Source organism: Chiloscyllium plagiosum, unplaced genomic scaffold (assembly GCF_037043375.1).
Source record: "Chiloscyllium plagiosum isolate Xiang-an unplaced genomic scaffold, Cpla_swu_hap1 HiC_scaffold_48, whole genome shotgun sequence".
NCBI lineage: Eukaryota > Metazoa > Chordata > Chondrichthyes > Orectolobiformes > Hemiscylliidae > Chiloscyllium > Chiloscyllium plagiosum.
This window is the reverse complement of record NW_028270186.1, coordinates 5661207-5673500: the sequence shown is the minus strand read 5'-3', so window position 1 is coordinate 5673500 and position 12294 is coordinate 5661207. Positions and strand designations below refer to the sequence as shown.

The following is a 12294-nucleotide window of genomic DNA, read 5'->3' as shown; positions in this document are numbered from 1 at the left end:
TTGATTTGCATGAGGTTATATGAGGAAGTGAGAGAGGTGCAGGCCTTCTCATTTCCTGCACAGCCTGAGTGAGTGTGGTTGGGCTGTGCAGTTCCCTGGCCTGCTCCTGTCTGTGTTGCTGTGGGAGCTCCATCCACCCCTGTGCCAAGATGTTCGAGGCTCGCCTGGTGCAGGGCAGCATCCTGAAGAAGGTGCTGGAGGCCCTCAAGGACCTCATCACCGAGGCGTGTTGGGACATCAGCTCGACCGGCATCAGCCTGCAGTCCATGGACAGCTCGCACGTCTCCCTGGTGCAGCTGACCCTGCGCAGCGATGGCTTCGACACTTACCGCTGTGACCGCAACCTGGCCATGGGGGTCAACCTGAGCAGGTCAGTCAGTGGCTGCAGCAACATTGATCCACCCCACCCGGGGCTGCTAACTGTGAGCGGGAGAGCGGCGCTACTGCAGCTTGCCGGGTTGTTGTTGTTGTTGGAGGAGGTGGGGGGGTAGTTGCAGTGGGTTGTAACCCCCACCCCCCTTCGGCCCATTGCCCTCCTGCTGCTGCCCCTTTTGGATGTGTTTGTGCACAGGAAAAGGGCGCCAGCTGCCCGGCCCGTGACGTCAGCGGCGCGCCAAAGGCCGGCTTGGCGGGAAACTGTATCCAGTTGATTGATGAGCAGACACGGGGATACATTGTATCCAACAGACAGTGATACAATCCCCCCCCTCTCTCTCACCTCCCATCCACATGGGCATGGACAGCACACACTGCCGACCATTCAGCCTGGCCCATATCCCTCCAAACCCAGCCAGGAGCCTTTTGGAACGGTGTCGTTGCACCAGCTTCCTCATTTCCAAACATTCCGCGTGGAAAACGTTACCCTTTTCTTTTTAAAAATCTTTCCCCTCTCACCCTAAACCTGCGCCCACAACGTTCGCACTACCTCCCACCCCAGGGCAAAGACCTTGCCTGTATACGCTATCCGTGCCCCTCATGATTTTGCAAACCTGCTATAAGGTCACCCCCTCAGCCTCCGACGCTCCAGGGAAAACAGCCCCAGCCTCTCCCTGTAGCTCAAATCCTCCAACCCTGGCTACATCCTTGTAGATCTTTTCTGAACCCTTTCAAGTTTCTCAACATCTTTCCAATAGGAAGGAGACCAGAACTGAATGCGGTATTCCCACAGTAGCCTAACCAATGTCCTGTACAGCTGCAACTTGACCTCCCAACTCCTGTACTCAATACTCTGACCAATAAAGAAAAGCACACCAAACACCACCTTCACTATCCTATCTACCTGCGACTCTACTTTCAAGGAGCTGTGAACCTACACTCCAAGGTCTCTTTGTTCAGCATCACTCCCCAGGACCTTACCATTAAGTGTATAAGTCCTGCTCTGATTTGCTTTTCCAAAATGCAGCACCTCACATTTATCTCAATTAAACTCCATCTGCCACTTCTCAGCCCAATGGCCCATCTGATCAAGATCCTGTTGTAATCTGAGGTATCCCTCTTTGCTGTCCACTACACCTCTAATTTTGTTGTCATCTGCAAACTTACTAACTGTACCTCTTATGCTCACATCCAAATCATTTATATAAATTATGAAAAGCAGTGGACCGAGCACTGATCCTTGTGGCACTCCACTGGTCACAGGCCTCCAATCTGAAAAACAACCCTCCAGCACCACCATCTGTCTTCTACTTTTTGAGCCAATTCTGTATCCAGGTGGCTAGTTCTCCCTGTATTCCGTGAGATCTAACCTTGCTCACCAGTCTCCCATGGGGAACCTTGTCCCAGCTTTCAGTACCACCCTGAGTGAGCAGGGTGTCGGTATCCTGAGTGCTGGGTGCTGGAGATGTGAAATTCAAGAGCAGATCACACAATTCATGTCCTATACCAGGGGTTGGCTTTTTGTCAGGGTGGAATAGGAAGGTGATTCCTGTGTGGAAATCAATTCTTTCTCTGTCTCCCTGCATTCCTTGTTGATGTTGATGTGTCTCACTGATAGGTTGGCTGACGCTGGGTCAGACCGGTGAGTGACAGTGATCTCTGTTTGTCTGCTTTCCCTTACAGCATGTCCAAGATTCTGAAATGTGCAGGCAATGACGACATCATCACCCTGAGAGCCGAGGACAATGCAGACACATTGGCTCTGGTCTTTGAGTCACAGAGTGAGTATTAGGTGCTCCCTCTAACCCCTCCACCTCCGAGTCTGTCCCTGACATGGGAACTGCACTGGTCGGTTCAGCAGCATCAAGTATCCCGTGCTGCCTATCAATAACTGCTCAGCACCCATGGGCCGGTTGGCTGCTAAAGGTAGATTGGGAGGTGGGGAGTGTCATGCTGTTTGAAAGAGCTCCTCACTCTGACTTCAGTCACTGCCATCCCAATGTGTGTTCTTCCAACATCATTGACCAAGTCCCCACTGAGGCTGCTCTGTAACTCTGAGGCAGCACACCAACACACGCTGTCTTTATTTACACCGAGTTCTTCTTCCTCACTCGGATTCTGTTTCCGGTTCTGTTCAGGGTCTCGTCTGGAGCTGAGAAAACCTCCTGTCTCCGAGCTACAGTTGTTTCTCTCTGCCTATTGGATCAGCCCTCTGTATGCATCACTCCGAGCCTGTCTGTTTATAAACTTCCCAAAGGGGAAGCAAGTAAGTGGCTTGCTGTGGGTGCCATTCCGATGTGACAGTGGCAGGCCGTGAGGAATATTGGCATGGCCTCAGACACCGTGTCGTTGTGCTGAGTGTGGGCTATTCTGTGCACTGAACGTGGGTGTCTTCCCCTGACTGCATGTCTCTCTTCACAGACCAGGAGAAAGTCTCTGATTACGAGATGAAGCTGATGGATTTGGATGTGGAGCAGCTTGGAATCCCGGTGAGTACGTTTGAAGGTATTGCAAAAGGATAGAGATGGCGTTGGCCATCTGTCACCTGCTCAGCTTGTGGTTTCACGCTGAAAGTTACTGTGGCTTTGGGCAGACCCTGGAAAATGCAATCACCAGGATACTTGGCTTCTCAAATTGTCAGGTGTGACAGCACGGAAACACACCCTTCGAACCACGCTGTGTGTGTGAGAAAGTTGCCCCTCGGGTCCCTTTTCAATCTTTATCCTCTCACCTTAAAGTTACACCCTCTAGTTTTAAATTCCCCAACCCTCGGGAAAAGCCCTCGGTTGTTCAGCTTAGCTATGACCCTTGTGGTTTTATAAACTTCCCAGAAGGTCACTCCTCAATCTCCTACGCTCCAGGGATAAAATGTCCCATCCTCTCCTGAAAATCAAACCCTCTGATCCCGATAAGGTTCCTGTAAATATCTTCTGCACCATTCCCAATTTATTATCCCTGCTCTCGCAGGGTGTGGCATCATGGTAGTATTCCTGTCTCTGAGCCAGGAGACCCTAGTTCAAGTCCTGCCTGTTAGAGAGCTGTGCAATAACATCTCGGACCAGGCGGGTGAGACAATAGGTAGTCTTTTGATATTTCAAGGAATCCTTTGGAAATATTGCTGTTTATCTTTTGGTGTGATTGATGGCTAAGTCCATGTTCTGTCTTTTTCTAACACTGTAATAAATAGGAACAGGAGTAGACCATTCGGCCCCTCAAGCAGGATCGTGTCTGATTTGACATTCCTCACGTCCACTTGTCTTTCCACATAAACCTTGATTTCCTGTCTGATGGCAAATCTGCCTGACTCGGCCTTTAGTATTGACCAGGACTCTGACAATCTTCCCTACCCCGCACAGACACGCGCACACGCATACACACGCACACAGCTCATCTCAGTCTTCACTTGTCAGCCTTGGAATTCTGGGCCTAACCACTGTGTCCTGTCTGCCTGTTCAGGAGCAGGAGTACAGCTGCGTGGTGAAGATGCCGTCTGGAGAATTTGCCAGGATCTGCCGGGATTTGAGTCAGATTGGTGACGCGGTGGTGATCTCCTGTGCCAAGGATGGGGTGAAATTCTCTGCGAGCGGAGAGCTGGGGACCGGGAACGTCAAACTGTCTCAGACCAGCAATGTGGACAAGGAGGAAGATGCAGTAAGTCAGTCAGGCCCGTAATGTGTGTGTCTGTGCAGCTTGCTGCCCCGGGGCCTTTTGGGTTGGGTGTGAACATATCTCGTGGCGTCTTCACAAAGTCGTACTGGCTGGGTTGTGATGGTGGTGTTCGGTAATCCCCAGGTAGCAGCAGTCAAAGCTTGGTCCTGCTCACTCCAGTAACACTACTGACCATGGGCTGCTCTGTCTGAGAGGGGCAAGTAAATTAGATTAGATTCCCGACAGTGTGGAAACAGTCCCTTCGGCCCAACAAGTCCACACCGACCCTCCGAAGAGCAACCCTCCCAGACCCATTTCCCTCTGACTAATCACTATGGGCACCTATCACTATGGGCAATTTAGCATGGCCAGTTCACCCAACCTGCACGTCTTTGGAGTGTGGGAGGAAACTGGAGCACCCGGAAGAAACCCACGCAGACACTGGGAGAATGTGCAAACTCCACACAGGCAGTTGCCCGAGGCTGGAATCGAACCTGGGGACCCTGACGCTGTGAAGCAGCAGTGCTAACCACTGCCACCCACATACTGCTGCTTTAACCTGAGGGGTACCTCAGCCATGGGGTAGGGGTTAAGAGGTGGAGAATGAGAATCCTCTGTGGTTACCTCAGCAGGGGTGGGATTTGAGCTCACGCTGGTGGTATCACCCTGCATTGGAAACCAGCCATCCTGCCAACTGAGCTAGCTGACAGCCTCCATAGACATTGGGGAGACCGGGTGAGCCGTGCATGTCACTGTGTCAGGGCTGATAGTGTTGGGGTATCTTACCCTGCTGCCTGGCTGGGTCAGTGAGTGTATGGTTTGGTCAGCTCTGTCTGTGCTCCTGTCTCTGTCATTAACGGGTGAACTGAAAGCTTTTCCTCTGTCCGGCAGGTGACCATTGAGATGAACGAACCTGTGCAGTTGACCTTTGCTCTGCAATACCTGAATTTCTTCACTAAGGCCACCCCCCTGTCGCCGACAGTGACCCTCAGCATGTCTGCGGATATCCCTCTCGGTAGGTCACCAAACTCTACTCCTTGCTTTGAGCCCCTCTGTTCGTTCCCAGCTGAGGCACGTTGGGGTGGTGGCAGTGGACCTGCCTCGGGACCAAGGAGGTCCTGGTTCACCTGCCTCCTGCCCTGGAGTTGAGTCTGGGTTGCCAGAGCCATGGTTGTGAGTTTATCTCAGTGGGGTGCTCGCCTCAATGCTGTGCTGTTAATTCCCTGTGTCTAGCCTCCCACTCTGATCTCCAGGGACCTGTCTGCATGTCCCCAGTGTGTAGAGTCAGACCGCACCGAAACAGACCCTTTGGCCCAACCCGTCTGTGCTGACCATAATCCCAAACTAAACTGGTCCCACCTGCCTGCTCCTGGTCCACATCCCTCCAAACCTGTGCTGTTCATGAATTTATCCAAATATTTCTTTAAACATTATAATTGTACCCACATCCACTACTTCCCCAGGGACCTCATTCCATGTGTGAAAACTTTGTCCCTCGTGTCTTTTTTAAATCTCTCCTTTCGCCTGAAACATATGCCCCCATAGTCTTGAAACAACTACCCGAGGAAAAAGACAACTACTATCGACCCTATCTATACCCCTTAATATTTTATTAGTTTCTATTAGGTCACCTCTCAACGTCCTCTGGTCCAGTGGACAAGCTTCGAGCCTCTCCTTATACCTTAAACACAACATTTTGGTAAATCTTGGCTGAATCCTCTCCAGTTTCATAATCTCCTTTCTATATCTGGGTAAAGCTGGGCACAGTATTCATTGGACTCACCAATGTGCTGTCCAAAAGTCTGTTCCCTGTGGGTTTTAGCGTTCAGAGCTGTGTGCTCAGCCCCAGTCCTGCAGGGGGTCAGTCAAAGAGATCAGCCCTGTCCTTTCTGGAATGATTGTCAGTGATGTCTGTTACGGACAAAGGGTTTGGGATTACGGTGGGGAGTGGGCTGGACGGGAGTGGCCTTGGCTGCCTCCCAGTGGTGTTGGGCTGCGCTGCACACTCGGTGGAAGATGATCAGGTGGAGTCCTGTGCTGAGCATCACCACCCCCAGGCCCTGCGCTGTGCCTGGGGAGAGGGATCAGCACTGTCACAGGTGCTGCCTCTGAGTGAGATGTTAGGAACACCAGCTCTGCCTATCTCCGCAGGATCAGAAAGATCCTGTTGAACCGGAAGAGTGGGGAGTTTTCTCCTTTTGATTGATGTCCCTGAACTTTGGGGAATATGACTGTTCCTGACACACACACTTCCAGAAGCTGGGAAAGGTACCACAGAAATGCATGTCTTCCCTCCTGGATGCTGAATGTGGAGGGGAGGGGAGTTACAGATCTTATTCTGGGTCTTTCCACCTGGTGATTGATTGTGGGTGTTTCTTGTCTTTCTTTCTCTGCCTTGCCAGTGGTGGAGTACAAGATCGCTGATATGGGTCATATCAAGTATTACCTGGCCCCCAAGATTGAAGATGAGGAAACCTCTTAAAGGCTGCAGCGTGTGTGGTACAGGCTGACTGTCGGACAGGTGGACTCACGGCACACACAGACTGCTCACAGATCACTCCCAAGCTACAGACTGAGCTTCCACCTCTGTTACAACCTTCTACTCTTCCAGGCTCCACTCTCCCTGTCCGTCCCGAAGTTTGTTTTGTTTTGTAGATATTTTATGTAAATATGTTGTGCGACGTGAAAGGGCTTTTTGTAAGATGGAGGGGAAAGACAGCCAATAAACCATTGTTTTTGTGATACTGGTGGTCTGTGTCTCACCTTGGGGAGAGTTCACCCAGTGTTAGCAGTAGCTGGGGGTTCATGGTAACGTGTGCCGGTTCAGCTGACATGCCTTGTCCTGAGAAAACGGGGGAACAATGGCCGACCAGGGTAACCACTGGGCACTTAATCCACAGACCCAGGTTCATGTCCTGGAGACCTGGGTTTGATGGTGGACTGTCAATTCAATCAATATCTGGAATCCAGAGTCAACCGATGACCACTAATCCATTGTTGGAAAACCTGTACCTGGTTCCCTTTGGGGAAGGAAACTGCAATCCTTCCCTGGCCTGGCAGACACCTGACACCAGTCCCACAGTAATGTCATTGATAGGCAGCCAGTGCTTGTCTGTCAGTGACCCCCCCCCCCCCCCGCCGGTCCTATCAATGAATTTGTACATATGGGAGGCACGGTGGCTCAGTGGTTAGCATTGCTGCCTCACAGCACCAGGGACCTGGGTTTGATTCTGTGGGTACCTTGGCAAGAGATTCCAGGTTGACCCCCGTCCCTGTCGGTGCTGCAGAAATGGACAACGAATCATGGGTAAAATGTGTCTGTATTGGTGAACAATTTCAACCCCAGCCCCTCGTCCAAACCCCTGTGCCTGGGATCCTCGTTGGTGCCAAATGCAGATTGCTCTGGCTTTGCTGATGAAGCCTGCCTGTTGTTAGGAATCACTGAGCTGTTCTCGGTGTGAAATTCCAAATACTGTTGTCCCTTGTGCAAAGATTCTGACCATCCTGATTGCCAGATTACTTGACCAATGAGCCTGGACTACCCTGAGTGACCAGGCCCTGATTATTGGTCCAATCTGCAAATCCATCTTTCTGGCTCTGCCTCCAAGTGACGTTCCTTCCCAAATTAATTGGACATGCAATCTGTTTGATTGTCTGGAGGATAATCTGGACCAGTAAAATTTGCCTGATATGCCCACCTTTGCCTGGCCTGCTATGAACAAAGGTCAGTTGCAGCATTCCGATAGTAAGGAATTTGCAAGAACAGTGTAAATCTGACATGTTTTTCTTTCAATTCAGCCACAACACTTGAAAGGGAGTCAACCATCTCAGTACTGAGGTGGTTAAAATCCCCATATACATTGATATGTTTTAAAAAGATATTTTACTTTCCCATGAGCAACATAAAGGAATTGCACAGACTTTTATACTAAAAAACAAACTGAAAGCAGCATTGATTCAGCACAAGGGGCAACTAGTATTCGAAACTTCAGAAATATGTTCCCTGATAATGTTTCTTAACATTAGCTAAAAACCATGATATTGCAGTCTGCTTCACTGTCCACTCTGTGGAATTTCTCTCACAAAGCAGTAGTTCTCCCAGATTTCCATTTCTGGCCCAGGAAAACCCATTCCAAGTGTTTTTCACATCCGCATCTTGTGACAAATGAAATGAATCTTCTGAACTTGGATATTTTGGCGAAATCTTGAATCACCTTGTTACACCCAAATTGTTCACTGTTAAATACGATTGAAATCGGATCTTGTGTATGTGTTTACTTCCTGGTTGTGGGCAGGGGGGGGGGGATTGTTTCGCTCGGTTGGCTGGTATATGGTACCAATGTAGTTGACCAACCACAATGACTGTGGTTACTCTGTACCTCAACCCTTCCCTTTGCCTGAGGTGTGCTGACCCTCGGGTTAAACCACCATCAATCTTCTCTCTCTCGCTCTGTCTCTCTGTGTGTCTCTGTCTTTCTCTCTGCCTGTGTCTCCCCCTCACTTGTCAATATTGATGTGATCACAGCATTGTGTAATTCCATTACACACAACAGAGTGTCCAGGCAGCTTAACACACAACTGCTCCTTCATGAGTATCTTGGCGAGAGATTCCAAGTTGACCCTGTTCCTGTCAGTTCTGAAGAAATGGCCAGTCTGTCTGTCTGTGTGTGTGTCTCTCTCTCTCTCTCGCTCTCCTGCTGTCTCTGAGAGGCCAGTTCCAAGTCCTCAGAGACTATAGCGATTTGACTGACTGGTTCCCACAATGGCCCTCATCCCGCAGTTGCTCTGTCATTGTGTTTCCATATACAGGGGGTGCGGCAAATGTCACAAAGCTGCTCCAGAAATGTCCGAATGATCTTCGAAGGGTGTTCCCTGGAGCACAGTTTGTGCTTGCTCCGAGGTACCGCATCTGGTCCCAGGAGGACCAGTTCCAAAAATGCACATCCCAGATGGCCTCCTTCTTCATGGACCGCAATTTCCCCCCCGATGTGGTCGACGATGCCCTCCACCGCATCTCTTCCACTTCCCGATCCTCCGCCCTTGAGCCCCGCCCCTCCAACCGCCACCAGGACAGAACCCCACTGGTCCTCACCTACCACCCCACTAACCTCCATGTACAGCGCATCATCCGCCGTCATTTCCGCCACCTCCAAACAGACCCCACCACCAAGGATATATTTCCCTCCCCTCCCCTATCAGCATTCCGTAAAGACCACTCCCTCCGTGACTCCCTCGTCAGATCCACACCCCCCACCAACCCAACCTCCACTCCCGGCACCTTCCCCTGCAACCGCAGGAGGTGCAAGACTTGCGCCCACACCTCCCCCCTCACCTCTCTCCAAGGCCCCAAAGGAAACTTCCATATCCGCCACAGATTCACCTGCACCTCCACACATATCATCTATTGCATCCTTTGCACCCGATGTGGCCTCCTCTATATTGGGGAGACGGGCCGCCTACTTGCGGAGCATTTCAGAGAACACCTCTGGGACACCCGGACCAACCAACCCAACCACCCTGTAGCTCAACATTTCAATTCCCCCTCCCACTCCACCAAGGATATGCAGGTCTTTGGACTCCTCCATCGTCAGACCACAGCGAATCGACGGTTGGAGGAAGAACGCCTCATCTTCCGGCTAGGAACCCTCCAACCACAAGGGATGAACTCGGATTTCACCAGTTTCCTCATTTCCCCTCCCCCCAGCCTGTCTCAGTCAAATCCATCAAATTCAGCACCGCCTTCCTAACCTGCAATCTTCTTCCCGACCTCTCCGCCCCCACCCCAGTCTGACCTATCACCCTCACCTTGACCTCTTTCCACCTATCACATTTCCGACGCCCCTCCCCCAAGTCCCTCCTCCCTACCTTTTATCTTAGCCTGCTGGACCAACATTCCTCATTCCTGAAGAAGGGCAAATGCCCGAAACGTCGATTCTCCTGTTCCCTGGATGCTGCCTGACCTGCTGCGCTTTTCCAGCAACACATTTCCATCTCTGATCTCCAGCATCTGCAGACCTCACTTTCTCCCCGAGGTACCTTGGCCAAGCGCACACCCCTGTCCGGGAGAAATGTGCCGGTCAGTCACCCTTTGGCCTGGATTCTGTTCTGTCACATGCTGGATCAAAATCCAGGAGACCCACAGTGATGGGTCTCTGCATTCCAAGCAAGTTCCCTACTTTTCCAATCACATCCCCATTCCCTGATGTTCAGGCAAGTCAAGTGAGTGACCCTGACAAGATCTCTCTCATTCCCAAGGACGCAGGTTGGATTTGGGAGCATCCAACTTGTTGCTGCTGCTTCCTGATGGAACTCTGAGGATCGGGGAAGGCAGGTCTTTTCAGGCACCTCGGGGCTGTCTGTTCTGCCCAGGGTGAGACGGAAGGAAATTGGCCGTTCCGAGACTTCCTGGATTGTGACTCCCCTTCCCCCTCAATCGGGAGCAGGGACCCCAACCAAAACTTTTCCAATCCAGTGGCGCTGAGAGTCTGATGCATCGAAACAGGAAAGTCACTGACCATGTGTGGAGAGAGGCTGGGATAGGATGGTCTTTCCCATCTGTGCTGTCTCCCCTCAACACTCCCACCTCTCCCCACAGGCTTATCCCAAGGTGCACAGAGAGAGAGAGATACTTTCACTGATGCTGAAGAACCCTCAACTCTGGGAAAGACGCTGTGTCATCCTGCCGGCCTCTCAGTGCAAAGAGCTGTGGATGACTGAGTGTCACAGACTGGGCCATTCCCAGGCGCAGCAATGAGGGGATGCAGTCAGGCTTGGAGCAGACTGTGGAGACTCCCTCAGAATGGGGAGAGGTCCCTGCAGTGATTCACCATGACGTGGCTATTCCCCATCCCCACATACCAGGGCTGTGGCGTGTTTCAGGTTTCATTGTCACCTGCAGGATGGTGCAGAAACTCAGCAGGCTTTGGTAGGATCCCTGGACAGGGGATTTTGGCTGAGCATTTGGAGTCTGGGATGACTCCAGAGGCTGGGAATTGAGAGTGGAGTGAGATCCCTTGGAACACCACCTGAAGGAATCATCTTCCTCCCCCAGCGTGTGAGGGCAGCATCAGATGGTTCTGTTAGTGACCATTTGGAAATCTGAAGTGAACCTCCGAGCAAAGCACCACAGTGTTTGGAATTTGGCAGAGTATTGGAGAGAGATCATGATGGGGTTGGTCAGGAGAAAGCAGATCTCGAAAGGGAAAGACCATTTGGGACAGAGATGGTGCGGGGAGCCACAGGTTGTTATATCAGTGTCAGTTACGGGCATCAGAGTTCCTCTCAATAGTGATACCTGGGGAGGTGGGTGAGGGGGAAGGTGTGACGTTGTAGTAGAGCAGCTTCCATGATCTTGTTGAGTGGGCCAGCAGAGTTGAGGGACTGAATGGCTCGTTCCAGCTTCCCTGAGCTTACTTGCTGCATCCACCAGATGGCAGTAAGTACTTCCTGAAGGGCCAAGGTAACTGTGTGCAGTGTGTTCTGCGCAGACAGAGTGACTCAGCATGTTCACGCACAACAAAGTGCCCTGGAGCACTGTCCTGTTTTCCCACTTGCACAGCATGGATCTGTCCTGTCCCACTTCCCAGGCCCTCCAGTTACTTTGTCCCGGAGCCCATGAGTCTCTCAGTCTGACCTAGTTCCACACCACGGGTGACAGGACAATCAGTGACCCCCTCATTCACCCATTCAGCACCTCCTGGAAATATCACTGGCTCAACCCCAAGTGTGGGGAAATGGGAATCTTCATTTCCATTCACACTCTTCCACTTCTCTTATACACTTCATGGTAAGGTCCTGCGGAGTGTTGCTGAACAAAGCGACTTTGGAGTGCAGGTCCATAGCTCCTTGAAAGTGGAGTCGCAGGTAGATAGTATACTGAAGAAGGCGTTTGGTATGCTTTCCTTTATTGGTCAGAGCACTGAGTACAGGCGTTGGGAGGTCATGTTGCGGCTGTACAGGACATTAGTTAGGCCACTGTTGGAATATTGCGTGCAATTCTGGTCTCCTTCCTATCGGAAAGATGTTGTGAAACGTGAAAGAATGCAGAAAAGATTTACAAGGATGTTGGCAGGGTTGGAGGATTTGAGCTATAGGGAGAGGCTGAACAGGCTTGGGCTGTTTTCCCTGGAGTGTCGGAGGCTAAGGGGTGACCTTATAGAGGTTTACAAAATTATGAGAGGCACAGATAGGATAAATAGACAAGGTCTTTCCCCTGGGGTCAGGGATTCCAGAACTAGAGGGCATAGGTTTCGGGTGAGAGGGGATAGATAT

At 51.2% G+C, this 12294-nt stretch overlaps 1 protein-coding gene across 1 annotated transcript; it reads left to right on the top strand.

Annotated features, from left to right (window-relative positions):
* The first annotated feature begins 52 nt into the window (after positions 1-52).
* Positions 53-6765, top strand: pcna (proliferating cell nuclear antigen). The gene is made up of 6 exons (XM_043681245.2): positions 53-370; positions 2059-2156; positions 2797-2864; positions 3832-4026; positions 4915-5038; positions 6426-6765. Exons 1-6 carry the CDS (start codon positions 150-152, stop codon positions 6503-6505), a joined length of 786 nt encoding a protein of 261 aa, XP_043537180.1. The 5' UTR covers positions 53-149; the 3' UTR covers positions 6506-6765.
* Positions 6766-12294: the final 5529 nt, after the last annotated feature.